General features: G+C 38.8%; 1 protein-coding gene across 1 annotated transcript; it reads left to right on the forward strand.

Annotated features, from left to right (window-relative positions):
- Window positions 1–5,684: 5,684 nt before the first annotated feature.
- ggh (gamma-glutamyl hydrolase (conjugase, folylpolygammaglutamyl hydrolase)) lies at window positions 5,685–16,359 on the forward strand. Its single transcript, XM_052147949.1, has 9 exons — window positions 5,685–5,847; window positions 5,974–6,082; window positions 11,736–11,786; window positions 11,869–11,953; window positions 12,559–12,697; window positions 13,768–13,874; window positions 15,004–15,094; window positions 15,220–15,354; window positions 16,221–16,359. Exons 1-9 carry the CDS (start codon window positions 5,751–5,753, stop codon window positions 16,340–16,342), a joined length of 936 nt encoding a protein of 311 aa, XP_052003909.1. The 5' UTR covers window positions 5,685–5,750; the 3' UTR covers window positions 16,343–16,359.
- The last annotated feature ends 1,140 nt before the right edge of the window (window positions 16,360–17,499 follow it).

Raw genomic sequence — 17,499 nt, forward strand, 5'->3', positions numbered from 1 at the left:
TGTAAACACGGAAATCCTTTGAGAGGGGAGGCACCAGCTGATCACCGTCATTCTTGCGCTCGTGTTAAAATAACAACTACAAACGTGATCCGATTTAACCATTGTGCGTCAATTTATATCATTTAAAGTTATTCAGAGGACCTTAGAGGACAAAAAAACTGCCATAATAATATTATATGTTAATATTATTTTCCACTTTCAATGAGTTAATGTTTTAACCAACATAAGTCCTGATCATAACTACTAAATATTCAATCATTTTCAAGATTTTAACCCTTAAAATGCCAGTTTGTTTACATAATGCCACTGATGTTTTTCACACATACACACACACACACACACACACACACACACACACACACACACACACACACACACACACACTCATGTTGTGTTTCCATGTTTTATGGGGACTTTCCATAGACATAATGGTTTTTATACTGTACAAACTTTATATTCTATCCCCTAACCCTAACCCTACCCCTAAACCTAACCCTCACAGAAAACATTCTGCATTTTTACATTTTCAAAAAACATAATTTAGTGTGATTTATAAGCTGTTTTCCTCATGGGGACCGACAAAATGTCCCCACAAGGTCAAAAATTTCGGGTTTTACTATCCTTATGGGGACATTTGGTCCCCACAAAGTGATAAATACACGCTCACACACACACACACACACACACGCACGCACACACACACACACACATTTCTCAATATACACACACAAAACACACTCTGACATCCATACCAACACACCCACACAATTTTAGCCTGCATCATTTATTAAATTGGCCTGCAGTGCTTTATAATACATCAAACAGAAAATAGGTAAAAAGCTTGTATTTGCTCCATAAGCTAAAGTAAAATGGCACCATCTGGTGGAAAATATCAAAATGTTTAATTTTGAAGCCAAGGGCTCTGGAATGAAAACATAATATCATATAATTCATGATTTTATGCTTCAATGGGTACAAATATTGCCATTTTAATGGGTTTCAATGGGGATATTTTTGACCTGAAGGTCCCGAGTGTTACTATTTTGTGTACACAGTGTATTTGCCAAAAATACACACCTTTGGCAAAATATATGCAGTTGGAATTAACACAGCCAAAATGAAAAATAAATAAATATAAAACTTGTCCCAAAGGTCCCACAAGGTTTAGGTTATTGTTAATGTTTTTCATTCACAATTTTACATTAAGCTTTATGATAAAAGTTAACCTAAAATGAAATAAAATAAATACAATTATATTAAATTAGGCTGTGTCATTTATTATGTTGGCTTCACATCCACCAAACTTAACACATAACTCCACACTGTTCTGACTCGTGTTGCTATGACTTTACTAACTGATCAGAATTATGGTTTTCGCACAGCAGGCAATCAAACACTCCCAAAATTCCATAGACTTACATTAACGGAATGTTCAAATCTTAAGGAATCGTAAGGAATTTTAGACCATTCTTCCTTACAGAGCTGCTTCAGCTCAGCCATATTCTTAGGATGTCTGGTGTGAATGGCTCTCCTGAGGTCATTCCACAGTATCTCTATTGGGTTCAGGTCTGGGCTCTGACTGGGCCGCTCCACAAGTTGGATTTTCCTTTTTTGAAGCCATTCTGTGATGGATTTACTTTGATGTTTAGGGTCATTGTCCTGCTGCTTCACTCAACTTCTGTTGAGCTTCAGTTGGCACAAAGTCACCCTGATATTATCCAGTAGGATATCTTGATAAACTTGGAAATTCATTTTCCCCTTGATGTTAGCAAGCGGTCCAGGTCCCGAAGCAGCAAAGCAGCCCCAACTCATGATGCTTCTTCCACCGTACTTCGCTGTTGGATGATGTTTTCAGGAATACGGTGCCTTTTTTTTTTTTGTGCAAGCTTTTCTTTATTTATTTGTTATGTGGTTTTCAGTTTTTTACAGTCCTCTTATCCTCAACATTCCTTCTGTTTTAGTTCAATGTGTCCCACATCACATGGGTGAGACTAGATAAAGCTGTTGCCCATCAAATAAAGAAATACAAGGAAATACAAAGCTGGCACTACTAGACACCTTTTAATCAAAAATGAAGCTTAAAATGTCACAGCCGGAAAAGTTAAACAGACAGTACAGATGGGAATGAGTAGGCTTACTTTTATTTTTGATCTTAATAAGTGGGGTGAACAGTTGGACCAGATGACATTCCAGGAGCCAGATTATGCCAGAGCCCCTCCCTAACTGTCAAGGCAAAGAAGAGTGGCTCCATTTTGATTGGATCGTGGCAGGACCAACACAAATAAATGCCAAGCGCAGCCATCAGATAAGCTGCTCAGACAACTACCAGACACCTCGCACAAGGCAGGAAGGACCTTCCAACATGCTGGAAAAGACTTCTCATTGGTCCATGAGTGGTTTCTTAGCAACCTCTCAAACCCCCATCCTAAGGTTTGAACTAAGACCAGAGGTGAGAAGGACCATACAATTCTTCAACACTGTGTGGGACCCCTCCAATGTCACCAGCCAATCATAACTCTGAAACAAGAAGCGCCAAACTGAAAACAACTTCTCATCATCAGGAAGGTATAAAACTATCCTCTGGATGACCACACCTTTGTTCTGAGTTCCCGACTGTTTGAGTTCGGGAGCAATAACAGAATAATAATCCACTTTCTGAATCTCCGGCCTGAGTGGTAGGAGATGTAAGGGTGTGTTCACAATTGTAGTTCGGTTCTCTTGGTCCGGACCAAAAAGGAAAATGATACATAGTGGGACTCGGTCTGCTTCCAAACGAACTCTGGTGCTGTTCGATTGCTTTATGAACGCAGTATGGACCAAAGTCGTCTAAACGGACCAAAAACAGGAAGTAATTTGCCTAATACTGACCTCAAGCATACCTGGTTCTTCTAATCATAGGAGCTACGTATGTTGCCCATTACGGTTCGGTACAGGCGTCGGAACCGCTGTCAGCCATCCTTGCAGCGTATCTTCATTTGAGTGTGTAACGGAGGAATTCCTGGCACTGTTTTGACTCCTTTACACATTTTATTAGCTCTTTGTTTGTTCTCAGCTGGTAAAATACCACCATATATACTGATATAAATATAACAAGCGCATTTTGTTAGACAGACTTTGACAAATGGGAAACAATGCGGGGAACACTAACTGGGGAAACATAAGGGGTTGTGTCGAAGTCTGTTACCCCTATGTTTCCCATTTGTCAAAGTCTGTTACCCCTTTATCAAAGTCTGTTTCCCCTTTGTCAAAGTCTATTTCCCCTTTGTCAAAGTCTATTTCCCCTTTGTCAAAGTCTATTACCCCTATGTTTCCCCTTTGTCAAAGTCTGTTACCCCTTTATCAAAGTCTGTTTCCCCTTTGTCAAAGTCTGTTTCCCCTTTGTCAAAGTCTATTTCCCCTTTGTCAAAGTCTATTTCCCCTTTGTCAAAGTCTATTACCCCTATGTTTCCCCTTTGTCAAAGTCTATTTCCCCTTTGTCAAAGTCTATTACCCCTATGTTTCCCCTTTGTCAAAGTCTATTTCCCCTTTGTCAAAGTCTGTTTCCCCCTATGTTTCCCCTTTGTCAAAGTCTATTTCCCCTTTGTCAAAGTCTATTACCCCTATGGTTCCCCTTTGTCAAAGTCTGTTTCCCCTTTGTCAAAGTCTGTTTCCCCTTTGTCAAAGTCTATTTCCCCTTTGTCAAAGTCTATTACCCCTATGGTTCCCCTTTGTCAAAGTCTGTTTCCCCTTTGTCAAAGTCTGTTTCCCCTTTGTCAAAGTCTATTACCCCTATGTTTCCCCTTTGTCAAAGTCTGTTTCCCCTTTGTCAAAGTCTATTTCCCCATTGTCAAAGTCTATTTCCCCCTAAGTTTCCCCTTTGTCAAAGTCTATTTCCCCTTTGTCAAAGTCTATTTCCCCATTGTCAAATTCTGTTACCCCTTTGTCAAAGTCTATTTCCCCTTTGTCAAAGTCTATTTCCCCTTTGTCAAAGTCTATTACCCCTATGTTTCCCCTTTGTCAAAGTCTGTTACCCCTTTATCAAAGTCTGTTTCCCCTTTGTCAAAGTCTATTTCCCCTTTGTCAAAGTCTATTTCCCCTTTGTCAAAGTCTATTACCCCTATGTTTCCCCTTTGTCAAAGTCTATTTCCCCTTTGTCAAAGTCTATTTCCCCTTTGTCAAAGTCTATTACCCCTATGTTTCCCCTTTGTCAAAGTCTATTTCCCCTTTGTCAAAGTCTATTTCCCCTTTGTCAAAGTCTATTACCCCTATGTTTCCCCTTTGTCAAAGTCTATTTCCCCTTTGTCAAAGTCTGTTTCCCCTTTGTCAAAGTCTATTACCCCTATGTTTCCCCTTTGTCAAAGTCTATTTCCCCTTTGTCAAAGTCTGTTTCCCCTTTGTCAAAGTCTATTTCCCCTTTGTCAAAGTCTATTTCCCCTTTGTCAAAGTCTGTTTCCCCCTATGTTTCCCCTTTGTCAAAGTCTATTTCCCCTTTGTCAAAGTCTATTACCCCTATGGTTCCCCTTTGTCAAAGTCTGTTTCCCCTTTGTCAAAGTCTATTTCCCCTTTGTAAAGTCTATTTCCCCCTAAGTTTCCCCATTGTCAAAGTCTGTTTCCCCTTTGTCAAAGTCTGTTTCCCCTTTGTCAAAGTCTATTTCCCCATTGTCAAAGTCTATTTCCCCCTAAGTTTCCCCTTTGTCAAAGTCTATTTCCCCTTTGTCAAAGTCTATTTCCCCCTAAGTTTCCCCATTGTCAAAGTCTGTTTCCCCTTTGTCAAAGTCTGTTTCCCCTTTGTCAAAGTCTATTTCCCCATTGTCAAAGTCTATTTCCCCCTAAGTTTCCCCATTGTCAAAGTCTGTTACCCCTTTATCAAAGTCTGTTTCCCCTTTGTCAAAGTCTATTTCCCCTTTGTCAAAGTCTATTACCCCTATGTTTCCCCTTTTTCAAAGTCTGTTACCCCTTTATCAAAGTCTGTTTCCCCTTTGTCAAAGTCTGTTTCCCCTTTGTCAAAGTCTATTTCCCCTTTGTCAAAGTCTATTTCCCCTTTGTCAAAGTCTATTACACCTATGTTTCCCCTTTGTCAAAGTCTATTTCCCCTTTGTCAAAGTCTGTTTCCCCCTATGTTTCCCCTTTGTCAAAGTCTATTTCCCCTTTGTCAAAGTCTGTTTCCCCATTGTCAAAGTCTGTTTCCCCTTTGTCAAAGTCTATTTCCCGCAGAAACACAAGCGGAACAGACTTCGACAATGGGGAAACATAGGGAAATAGACTTTGACAAAGGGGAAACATAGGGGGAAATAAACTTTGACAATGGGGAAACATAGGGAGAACAGACTTTGACACAACATCGTGACCGGGTGTCACGTTCAATGATCACTCATCAATGGCAATAAATAGGGAAACATTTAAATACATTTCATGCCTTCAAAAACAATCCGTCACTGGATGAATATGTGCTGCAATGTAATAAAATAATTTAAATTGAAATGTTTCTAAGAGAAAGTTTTTATTTCGTCATAAAACACGGCTACTTTTGAATGGCTGTCTATGGAGAAACATGCTTTTGTAATCGGGTGGTGTAGTTCCAGCATCTACCAGCAGGTGCTAACAGGGACCTGCTAACCAGACATTTCCTGACCACCTTGTTTGTCCTCCCGGTCCCTATATCACATACTTGAGCGGAGCGGCAGAGCACGTGACCACCTGACGTCACAAACGCGGAACACAAAAAGCGTTGTCCATTATGAGAGACACAACTAGTCGGACTCAACGAAAACATGGGTTACGTCAGCCTGTGCCTTTTAACAATTATCAGTAGCGTATTTTCAACTAATTTTGGAGCACAAATTAAAACAAATGAAAGACCTATAATTGGTGAGCTGCAAAACAGCATTACATATCGTGTTTACTGGAGTTTGAATGTATTCTCATTACATATTCAATGATCTAAAAGTGCGAATTACATATTCACTGATGTAACTGTGTGAATGTCTTGTGAAGGTGTTCTTGCGCAGGAGGTGTTTGATCCACAGCCCGGTAAAAATGCTTATATTGCGGCGTCTTACGTGAAGTTCCTGGAGTCAGCCGGTGCTCGTGTGGTGCCTCTGATGTGAGTTTAACTTACCTTTAAAATCTCACTTCATATTCATGATTATTACCATATAAGGAAGACCATAGAAACTATATAATTCCATTATATTACCATATGAATCCATTATAGCTAATACGGCGTGTTTCTTCCCATTTTATTTTCAGCGTCTTATTTTTGTTAAGGGCAAGGTTTATTTATATAGCACATTTCATACTCTGTAGTAATTAAAAGTGCTTACATAAAAATGACAAATAAAATGACCAATTAAAATCACTTAAGGCCCCAAGCACCATGGGACCATTTACACCCAGTGTGTAGTGGTGGCGGTCCCCAAACTAAATTTAAATTAATAATTTTAAATCAAATCCGTGTGCCAAACTGGGTTGGGCCAGTCAAAATTATTACTTTTGTCCCAGATAGCTCTCAAAGCCACCAGTTACAAAATAAATAAATGTAAATAAGTGCAATGTGTATATATATATATTTTAAATAAATTCACAACATTTTCAAAGCACAAGTATATTGTTCAATTAGCACAAGGAAAATGGTTAAAAAAAAGGCAAGGAGTCAAGACTCACAGAACAAAATACACAACAATAGTTATTAAAGTGTGTGTGTGTGTGTGTGTGAGAGAGAGAGTTCAGGGTAGGGTTGCACCAGCTGTGCGTTAGGTCTTACATAATTTGGGATGTAATGTTCACACTAAAGGCTTAGTAACTACTAGTTAGATTGTAACTGAGTCGGTGCTTAATTTGGTTGCACCACTTGTTCTTAAGACAAGACTTAACTAGTAGATTGTAAGTTCTCTGTAAAGTAATGCTTAGTCACATAATATGATGTTTACCTTTTATTGATCCTAGCCTTCAAATTTGAACACAGAAGTGTTAAACAGTCGTGAATTTCAGTTTGATCTTGTTGAAACTTGTTGGGTTCTCTATCCATCTGACATTTCTTACATCCCTTGACAAAACTCTTAATATCTTTCCACATGTTTGGCCAAAAGGGAACCTCACGGAGTCTCTTGTAAGTCTTGTAGTCTCCTAAATGGTCTCGCATGGTATTGGCATGATGGCATTGTAGGACCTGTGGAATGAGGCTACTAGGGTTGTGAATACGGTGTCTGTAAGCATCCGTTCGTGGGGGTTGGCGAGGGTACCCCTGAGAGTTGTTCTCCTGGTTGTAGCATGGTTGATGATGATCCCGTTGTGTAGTCAGAAAGGTAAGTTGAGGGGGAGAAATGCAATTCAGCAGGGAAAGGTTTAAGTTGGAATTCTTCATGCTGGTAAATTGCTGGGCATGTGGCTGTGTAGATGTAGGAGCTGAAGTAATGGGAGGTGAATTTCCAGGTGGGTGCTGATCAGACTTTAGTTGAGAGTTCAACAGTTTAGCAGCGACGTCTGTGATGTCCTACTGACACTGACCATAGCTGCATCACTAATATACACACTTCTGACAGAAAGGTAGCCTTAATTTCAAGTACTCCTGAAATCATGAATTTTTAGGGGCAGCTGTGGTTCAGGTGGTAGTGCAGATCGGCCACTAATCGTAGGGTTGGGGGTTTGATTCCCGGCCCACATGACTCCACATGCCGAAGTGTCCTTGGGCAAGACACTGAACTCCAAGTTGATCCCAGTGGCAGGCTAGCACCTTACATAGCAGCTCTGCCGTCATTGGTGTGTGAATGTGTGAATGGGTGAATGAGACACAGTGTAAAGTGCTTTGAATACCGCTAATATTAAAAAGGCGCTATATAAGTGCAGACCATTTACCACTTTCAGGAGTTAATCCATTTCTGATTTCAAAGTTAAAAGTATTCCACACAGTTTGTCAGCTGGGATAGAGTAAACTTTGGCTATTGACTGAGTAGGAGTGTGAAGGTAGTGGCCAGACTGAAGATGCAAAGTCTGGAGCTTCCGTCTTCACATCAGGTGTTTGTGGAGTTTGGAAATGAATGTTCAATGTTGTGTTTGTATAGGTCAAGGTGGTGTGTAAATGTGTTGTGCAAAATCTCAATAAATTAACACATTTCTTTGGGTGTCTGTATGTGATATCCAGAGAATATAACCAATAAAATGATCAAATATTCAACCCAAACAAATGTTCCCCCACAGAGCAGAATATTTCAGTTCCACAGCCTACAGGTTAAGTGAACAAGGGTTCAGATTAAGTTCACAGGTTACACTAGACGCATACCTTAAATGCATTGTTTTAAAAAAAGTCAAATCAAAAATCAAATGACAAAGGGTTTAAGTTGACAATAACAAATGAATGTCCAGAAGCTTCTCAAGTGTCCATATTCAAATTAAATTCAGGTTTGTTTGTTTTTTACTTTTTTCCCCCAAATGTTCAGTCCAAGTGTTTGGTTTCAACCAAGAACCACAAATTCCCACAAAAATCACAGTTCACAGATACTGGCAGTGCTACAGAGGCTGCATGCCCATATTAAAGGGGTGCTACAGAGCCCCTCCTACACGCCCATGCATGAACTTTTGCCCAATCCTAATGACCAACGACTCTAATGTCTGTGCAAAATTTCATGACATTTTAAGCATGCCAAGAGCCTCATAAACAACCAAATATAGGAATAAAGGAATAATGACAATGAATGCATTGCAATGGCAACACTATTTAAGATATCAACAATATCTTGACAATTTAACACCAGCAGTGTCTTGACATTATTCTAAAGCATTTTGAAGTAATTAATGTAAACATAAGAGGGCTATTTCAAAGTCTGTTTAAAGTGCCATACTTCCTGCTGCCAGTTGGTGCCACACACACACTCAAACACGGCCTATTTACACCCGTACAAATATCTTGTAGACGATGCTCTTGCATTCTGTATAGTCCTAATAACACTATGGGACAACCCAGTTGCATTCAAATTGAACCACTCATGGGCCAGGCCCACAGTACCAGGCGCTCTGGATAAGGATGGAAAATCTCCCCATGTGTCTGCGACAGCAGGTCTCTCTGCAGAGGAAGAGCCCACGCTTGTTCATACAGCATATGTGTGATCTCCGCCAGCCAATACTTCCCCGGCCAGCGTGGAGCTATTAATATAATTCTCAATTCCTTCTCACTCACTCTGGAGAGGGTTTGAGATATCTACGCTATTGGCGGGAACGCATAGAGGAATATATGAGGCCACTCATGCGCCAGCACATCTATTCCCAGTGGTGCGCTCTGATCCTTCAGAGAAAATAACTTTTGTTGGACTCTCACTCTGCATTCCCTTTGTTAACTTTGACTGGAAATGGTCAGCTTTGGATGGCAATGTTGGATTTGCAGCCGCCTTACACCTGGGGTGCAGATGCACTGCTACTAAAGGCTCCATTGAAGGCATATGGAGAAGACCCTCCTTTCTCCATCCCTTCCACGTTGAGTGCGAATCACCCCTGAATGGGCACTTTACTGGTAAAGGTTTATCCTTCCAGGTGACTGCAACCTCCTCCAGCAGCTCGGTGAATATAGGAAGAAGCTGTCTCTCTGCCCGTTTTTCGGCAGCCTTTTGCCCTCATAGTGAAACTTTGCAGCCTGTGCTACCACTGTCAGCCAGATCCGAGAATTGGAGAGAATTTTGACAAAGGGGAAATAGTTCACCCCATATCAGGGCTGCAATGGTGGGCAGCTCTACAGGAATGGACACATGTGGGGTGGTAGCCAAAGCAGGTCTAGCTGACACAAGCGTATCCTGCCCCGGCAAACTAGCTTGGCGTCCTAGTCTGTGCCGAAGGCTCTTCATGGTGAAGGCACTTCATGGTCTTGGGCATGTTTCAACAAGACATCCAGAGCAGACCTGGTGTGTCTCTCTGCATGAAATTGTATTCCCACAAGTGTAAAGTCGCGAAGAGTCCCCACGCTAGCCAAAGTTCTCTGCATTGAGCTGGAATGCTAAGGAATTCCTCAATGAGCTGTAGTGCAGATTGTTGGAATAAATCAAAAACGGCGTGGTGGCCTGTAAATCGACACAGAAACTCCATTCCAGGATGATCAATCAGCGATCGGTGTTGAGACCAGTCGACGTCTATCTGAACGGTACCAGGCTTCTGAAGTGAAGCGAGAATTGGTTTTGGATAATGACGCTGTGTTGCCCCTTTTATACTGGGGAAGCGAGGCCTCCTCCAGACATAATCATCACTTCTGCTAGCCAATAAGGGCTGGCATAATGTAATAGGGCTACTAGGAATACATTGAAGGGGCGTATCCCATAATGAGACACTGAAACGTATGCTTGAAAGAGAACTGTACCGAGCGTCCACTGTCGAACATTTTCTTTAAGCTGTTCAGTGTCTTTTCCCACAATGTAATTCAGATTACAGTGACTTACTAAAGACAACTGTGAGCTTGTTTTATGCAACAGGCTTTCTATGGCCTCTTTAGCTCGTCTAAGACTAAGTGTTAGGCAAAGTCTAGGTTAACGTCTGTTTATGCAACCGGCCCCTAAGGATAAATGAATAGTAAGAATGTTCACAAGCGAATTCCCTATCTTATCTCCGTTCTTAAGAAATGCTTTTGGGAATACAACATGTTCTTAGCTTTTAACTTTAGTTCGAAAATGGTAGATATAAGAATTTAATTATTAACGATGTTTCCCATTGTGACCGCTTGGCCCATAAAGAGCGGCAACATCATCCCGCCATAGCTGTAACGCTGCGTACACACTGCCAGTTACTTTGTCGCTGCAGGTCGCCAGTGGCTGGCGGTGAAGTCGCTGGTGGCCCTTCCCACTACTGGTTGCCTAGTAACGTTTATAAATGACATTCACGGATGTCATTCCATTGCTCTTGACAGGAAATCGCTTTTCTTGGCGCTAAAAGCAAACATTTTGGAGGGAAAAGACTAAATATAAATGAATCAGTACATAAAATGCTTTATATCAAAGATGAATGAGAAACAAGGCGTGCTGTTTGACATAGCGGCTGGTTATCTGCGGCGACAACGCAAACGGGTCAACAAAACCATTAAATCTCAGCTCGTCAGCATGGCGAGTACCACCGGCTGGTGCAAGAGCTGCAGCTGGATATACCATATCCATATCATAGAGCACTGGAAAATTGCTAACAGCAAGAATTAGCCTTTCATTCATCTTTCCGTTACTGCAGGAGCTGAGAGAGAGAGAGAGAGAGAGAGAGAGAGAGAAAGAGAGAGAGAGAGAGAAAAGAATCACGTGAGCTCTCCCGTCTTCTCTTCTATTGGCTGTCGCTTCCGTTAGTCGCTCTTCATTTGAATAAAGTTGAACTTGTCTCAACTTTGTTGCGTCGCTGAACACGCCCACATCTAGTCGCCAACGGTCGCGACAGCTCGTGTCGCCGGAAGTCGCTGTGCTCTCATTGAAAATGAATGGGATGGAGTCGATGTCGCTGGCAGTGTGAACGCAGCTTAAATGAACTGTAGCTTCTTCCTGGCCAATAACATTGGAAAGGTTTATTAACCGTTTTGTATAAGTGTCAAGGTTTTAAGGTACAATGTGCCTATTCAGAAAATGACTTTCAAAAATACCAGACCTACCCTAAGAAATATTTGCAAATTGTGACAACTAGTCCCGCTTTTCCCTAGTTATTGAAGACATGCCGGAGTTATATTCGTTGCTAAACTTATTGACTTAATGTAAAAACAAATTAATATAAGCATTCTCTTATACTTTCACTTATTGTTAAAATGTCTTTAGGATCAACAAGTCTGAAGAGGAGTACACACGGCTCTTTAAATCCATAAATGGGTGAGTGTTTCTTAGACTTATGTATATATATGAAACTGATCATAGTATAGGGTTGTGACATGTTTTCTCTCTCCCTCTGTAGAGTTCTGTTTCCTGGTGGTGGAGTCAGTTTAAAATCATCTGAATACTCCAAAGCAGCAGGCATTCTCTACAGACTTGCCCTTCAGGTTTGTGTACAAATGCTGTAAGTGCAGAATATGACATATATCAGCATGACTATACACTTTCGAATATTACGTAGCTCCTTTAATCATGTACTCTGTGGTGAGGTGATGGCATGCATTATATAGAATTCTACAATTCGATATAAATGAAGCGCACGTTAATCTTTAACAAATAGACTTTCTATTGAGCTCCAACACATTTCCAGTAATTAATAAAGTTGTAGATATGCCATGCCATTATTCTCAAATTGTTTACCTTAGAATAAACCTGTATTTCCTGTAAAGACGTTTCAAAATGTTTTTAAATTACAATATTACATATGGAGCAGCAAAGGTGACACATTATCGTTTATTGCCATTTTATGGGACGTCTGTGAGCTGTACAAGACGTCCTACTGAACCTGGACCCCTGAGCAATGGAAAAACTCATTATGAGTCATGAGGATTTTTTATTTTACACACTTGTGCATTATATTTTATTGTATAGCACTGTCTTTTATGTCTTCATTTCTGGTAAATAAATGTTGGTATAAAATGTATAGATTGCTTGATGTATACTCCCCAATGTAACTGTGTGTGTGTGTGTGTGTGTGTGTGTGTTTTAACAGGCCAACTCAAATGAAGATTATTTCCCCATATGGGGAACCTGTTTAGGATTCGAGCAGCTCACACTGTTAACAAGTGGAGAGTTGTTACTGTCCCACACAAACACCAGCGGTGTTGCCCTGCCATTAGACTTTACAGACGGTAACTCTTTTATAACACAGAACTATGGAATAAATGTCAATAGATGTTTACAGTGTTTAAATACAAATGCATTACCACCTCAGCACCAGTCGAAAATGACACTAACCCAAAAACACCCTGGTACTATAACACAGTGTAGTTTTTGTACCATGGCAATGTCTTCAGGATATTTTCCATGGTTGTACCATATTTTGTCAGTACATTCATTCAGAAGAAGGGATGTATAAAAATATTTGCCCATGCATCGCATTCTTCCTTTGAATGATCCCGATATCGATTATTAAATCCCAAGATTGATGCGAGTAAGTCACTTGCATAATGCAACCAAATATTGCCCTATTCAAATAAAAACGTCTGTGATTAGCAACTGGCCGGCAAATCACAGAATTCACCCACCCAGTGATGTTCAGCACCAATATCCCGTCACTGCATGTTGAGAGTAAAGGTTAGGTTTGTGCGTCCAAATGTGAGATCAACACAATCCATTCATCATTAAAACATTTCTCTTTACAAACCTTTTCTGTTCTTTACAGTGTGTAATCACACACACGGATGCGCTAAAGAAACCATGTGACTCCTCTCGTTAATGTACTTCAACCAAACCACTTCTTTAAGATGTTCGTTGAACTGCCGGTATTCTTAAAGAGACAGTACCATTTTAGCACTTGCTCTACAGGTCCGTGCAAGTACTTGGACATTTTGTTTTACTATTTACATGTAAACAATAGACATGTAGCGACTGTCAAATATATACAGTATGTGCAATATAATATGTGCAATTTCAAGACATCATTCTCATTAATGCAATACATGGAATTTGTACATTTTTCAAAAAAGTTCCAAAATGTGTGAAAAACAAAAAAATGCAATATTTTTATAATGATATAAGAAGGTCCCCTGTATAATTAGCAGCATTAGCTAAGTGATAACATTGTCACGTGTAATCAAAATAGAAATGTTAACTAAAACATACCCAAATGAATCAAACTGAAGTTTTCTGAAGTTCTCTATGCTTATTTAATCCTTGTCATCATTATAAATACTTAATTGTATTTTTCTTTGATATTTAGAAATCAAAGAGAGCAGACTGTTCAAAGACTTTCCTCAAGACCTCATGGACTCATTGGCAACAGAACCGCTCACGGAGAACTCTCACAAATGGAGTATTACTACAGAGGTACTGCAGCAGATACTGACATGTTTACTGTATTACTGCTCAACAAACATCATTTAACCTCTAGACACATATGAAAGGATTGTTGTATTTATTAACATTAGTTTACTGCATCCGTTAACACAAAACAAGGAAGATCAATACTTTTACAGCACTTATTAAACTTGGTTAATGTTAATTTCAACATGCATTTTAAAGATTAGAAGTTGTGCACATTAACACAATTCAGTGCATTATGAACAAACACAAACTGTCAACAAAAGTATTTCCCTCAATCAACAAAGATGAATAAATGCTGTAAATGAAAACGTTGTTAGTGATACCTAATGCATTAACTAATGTTTACAAATGGAACCTTTTTGAAGTGTTACCAATAATTCTACTTTATAACTACTTTATAACCGATCACTGAAGATAGAACTGGTTGTTACTAATGAATTCCAACAACATATTCTGTAATATCATTCCTGTTACAAAGACTTGCATAACCATTCAAATGTAACTGTTTAATTTAATAAATTCATTTATTTCATAATGACATTTTAATGTAATTTAATTATTAACGTAATGTATTTATTGTATTGTAAAACATTATATATACATATATTACTGTTATGCAATATATAACATTGTCTGTAGTGTTACGAAGGCTTACATAAAGTTAACTTCATAATTTAAATGTACATTTATTATTAATTTCATTGTATAAAATGATGTAATATTACAGTATATTAGTAACATCATTATTCAGTTATAAATGTATTAAATGTTTGTAGTGTAGTAACTGAATTAAAATGTTTTAATCTATTATCAATGTATAATATTCCCAGATATATACCTTAATAGAAAATTTCAATGCATAACCTGACTCACGGTGCACTGTAAACATGTTTAGGTGGTGACCGTAAATAAAGCTTTATTTCTTAAGAAACATTTTAACAGTGTATGTTAAATGCGTAATGTACAATACAAAGCAAATCACTGCCTAACATTTCACACTTAAAATAATCCTATTCAAAGTCTTATTTACTGTTCAAGTCATTTAGTCTGTATTGGGAATATTATATGACCTGAAAGTATTTCCCCCCCCATCCAATTGGTGAAAATGATCCATTTAAAAATGTTGTTTTAGAGGTTTTCTAAGAGTGACCGACTGAAGACGTTCTACAGAGTCTTGAGCACCAACACCGATGGACAATATGAGTTTGTGTCCACAATGGAAGGTCAGTGCCGACAACGATATCAGTGCAATTAAACTTATTATAATAACTAGACAGGCGGACACATTAACCAAAAATATTGTGGTATGTGCAACGATGTCATGTGTTATTTCTCTGCATGTACGCAGCGTATGACTTCCCCATCTACGCCACTCAGTGGCACCCAGAGAAGAACGCCTTTGAGTGGACTCGGCCATACATTCCCCACTCGCCTTCAGCCATTAAGACCACCTTCTACATGGCACACTTTTTTGTTAATGAAGGTATGGATAATAACAATGCTTTAAAACAGGTAGAACATACCTTAGCATTATTGTACCCTGCATTAAATATCTAGGTCACATTTCAATGAAATATGAATTGGTCGCAATGTCTTAATCTTTGACCTTTATAACAGTTGGCATTAATGTTGATTTGACATCTTAAAGGGACAGTTCACTCAATTTAAATTCTCATCATTTTCATACCCTCATGCCATCCCAGATGTGAATGAGGGTGAATGAGTGACACAAATAAAGATTTTTAGGAGAATATTTCAGCTCTGTAAGTTCAATGCAGGTGAATGGATACCGAAAGCTCCAAAATCAAATAAAAGCAGCATAAAAGTAATGCACTAGACCCCAGTGGTTTAATCCATGTCTCCAGAAGCGACATGTTAGGTGTGGACGGGAAACAGATCAATATATAAGTGTTTTTTTTTATATGTATTCTCCTCCCGGCCCAGTAGGTGGCGATATGCACGAAGAATTCGAATTGCCAAAAACAAAAGTGAAAGTAGAGATTTATAGTTTTAAAAAAAAGGACTTTAAAATGTATCTGTTTCTCACCCATATCTATCCTATCACTTCTGAAGACATGGATTAAACCACTGGAGTCTTATGGATTACTTTATGCTGCTTTAATGTGAGTTTGGAGCTTGAAATTTCTGGTCACCATTCACTTGCATTGTAAGGACCTACAGAGCTGAAACGTTCTTCTGAAAATCTTCATTTGTGTTCAGCTGAAGGAAGGGATGGCGTGAGGGTGAGTACATATTTTTTGTCTGTCCCTTTAATGAGATAAAAGCAAATAAACTCAGACCCTTCATAAGCTAATATTTTCCCCCTCGTTTATCTTTTTGGCTTTACAGCGAGGAAAAGTTTCCACCGCTTTGCCAGTACGGAGGACGAGCAGAAGGCGCTGATCTATAACTACAGTCCTGTGTACACTGGAACCAAAAGTGCATTCGAACAAATATACCTTTTTGATTAATTTCTTTAATACAAAAAAGGCTTTAATTTAAATGTAATTAATTGTATTTTATTATAAAGATGGCAAGATTTCAATGTGATACGTGATAAAATCAACATTTTAATACGGACTGCAATTCTGTTTTTTTTCAGATGCATCAGAATTAAATGATTCCCACAAATATACAACATTTTGGCATGTTGAAATGATGTAAACATTGAACTTTATACAAAAGTCACATCTAGAATTTGTAGTGTAACAAGATTGGGGTGCTTGTGGGTGAATCTCACTTGTGATTTTCTGGGTGAAATGTGACCCAAGAAATTCTATTTTGCATAAAGCGCAATGAAGCCTTATTTTATGACCATTAAAGGAACATTTTGGGTTCAAAACAAGTTGAGCTCAACCGACAGCATTTCTTTGGGTTACAGTGAGACACAATGGAAGTGAATGGGGGGCCAATCTGGAAACGTTAAAATACTCACCATTTCAAAAGTATTGTCACAAGATATAAACAATATGAGTGTTCACATGATTTTAGTGTTTTGAAATCACTTGCTAACCTTTTCTGTGTGAAGTTAAAGCCAATTTTACATCTTTGTTACCATGACGATGTAGTCGTCAAACCCTACAATTATGATTTAAACAACGTTACAGCTCAAATAATACAGTCGTTTTAACAGAAGTATTAGTGGAGGTGTATTTATAAAAATGTAAGCGTCACACATTTGATTTTTAACCCTTTAAAAATTGGCCCCATTGACTTCCATTGTAAGTGCCTCATTGTAACCTTTGACCTTTTTTTAAGAAAAGGAGGGACGAGTCAAAACAAATGATGGTAATCAACATTATGCTCAAATGCTGTTGATTTGAGCTCAACATGTTATTTGTGAACATGAATATTCCTTTAATATTTTGTACATTTGTGAAATACATATTTTTGTAATTCTATTGATTCAATAGTGATTCTGTTTTTTCTTTTCTTTTCTGTCCAAGCAGTACAACAAATATCATGATGTATAAATCGTTTTATATTTTTGCATTACAGTGATGACAGTTAGGTGGGATGTGTGGGATCTTCATGGTCCTAAAAACAGGCTTCATTTTCTTTAAGCAAAATAAAAATGTATTTATTTCGATTCTGGGGTCAAATATGACCTGGACATATTCTTGACAGC

Source organism: Xyrauchen texanus, chromosome 1 (assembly GCF_025860055.1).
Source record: "Xyrauchen texanus isolate HMW12.3.18 chromosome 1, RBS_HiC_50CHRs, whole genome shotgun sequence".
Taxonomy (NCBI): Eukaryota; Metazoa; Chordata; class Actinopteri; order Cypriniformes; family Catostomidae; genus Xyrauchen; species Xyrauchen texanus.

Coding starts and splice junctions, on each gene's coding strand:
- ggh (XM_052147949.1), top strand. CDS start 5,751: ATGGGTTACGTCAGCCTGTGCCTTTTAACAATTATCAGTAGCGTATTT. Junction 6,083..11,735: donor GCTCGTGTGGTGCCTCTGAT/GTGAGTTTAACT, acceptor AAATGTCTTTAG/GATCAACAAGTCTGAAGAGG. Junction 15,095..15,219: donor GTTTGTGTCCACAATGGAAG/GTCAGTGCCGAC, acceptor GCATGTACGCAG/CGTATGACTTCCCCATCTAC.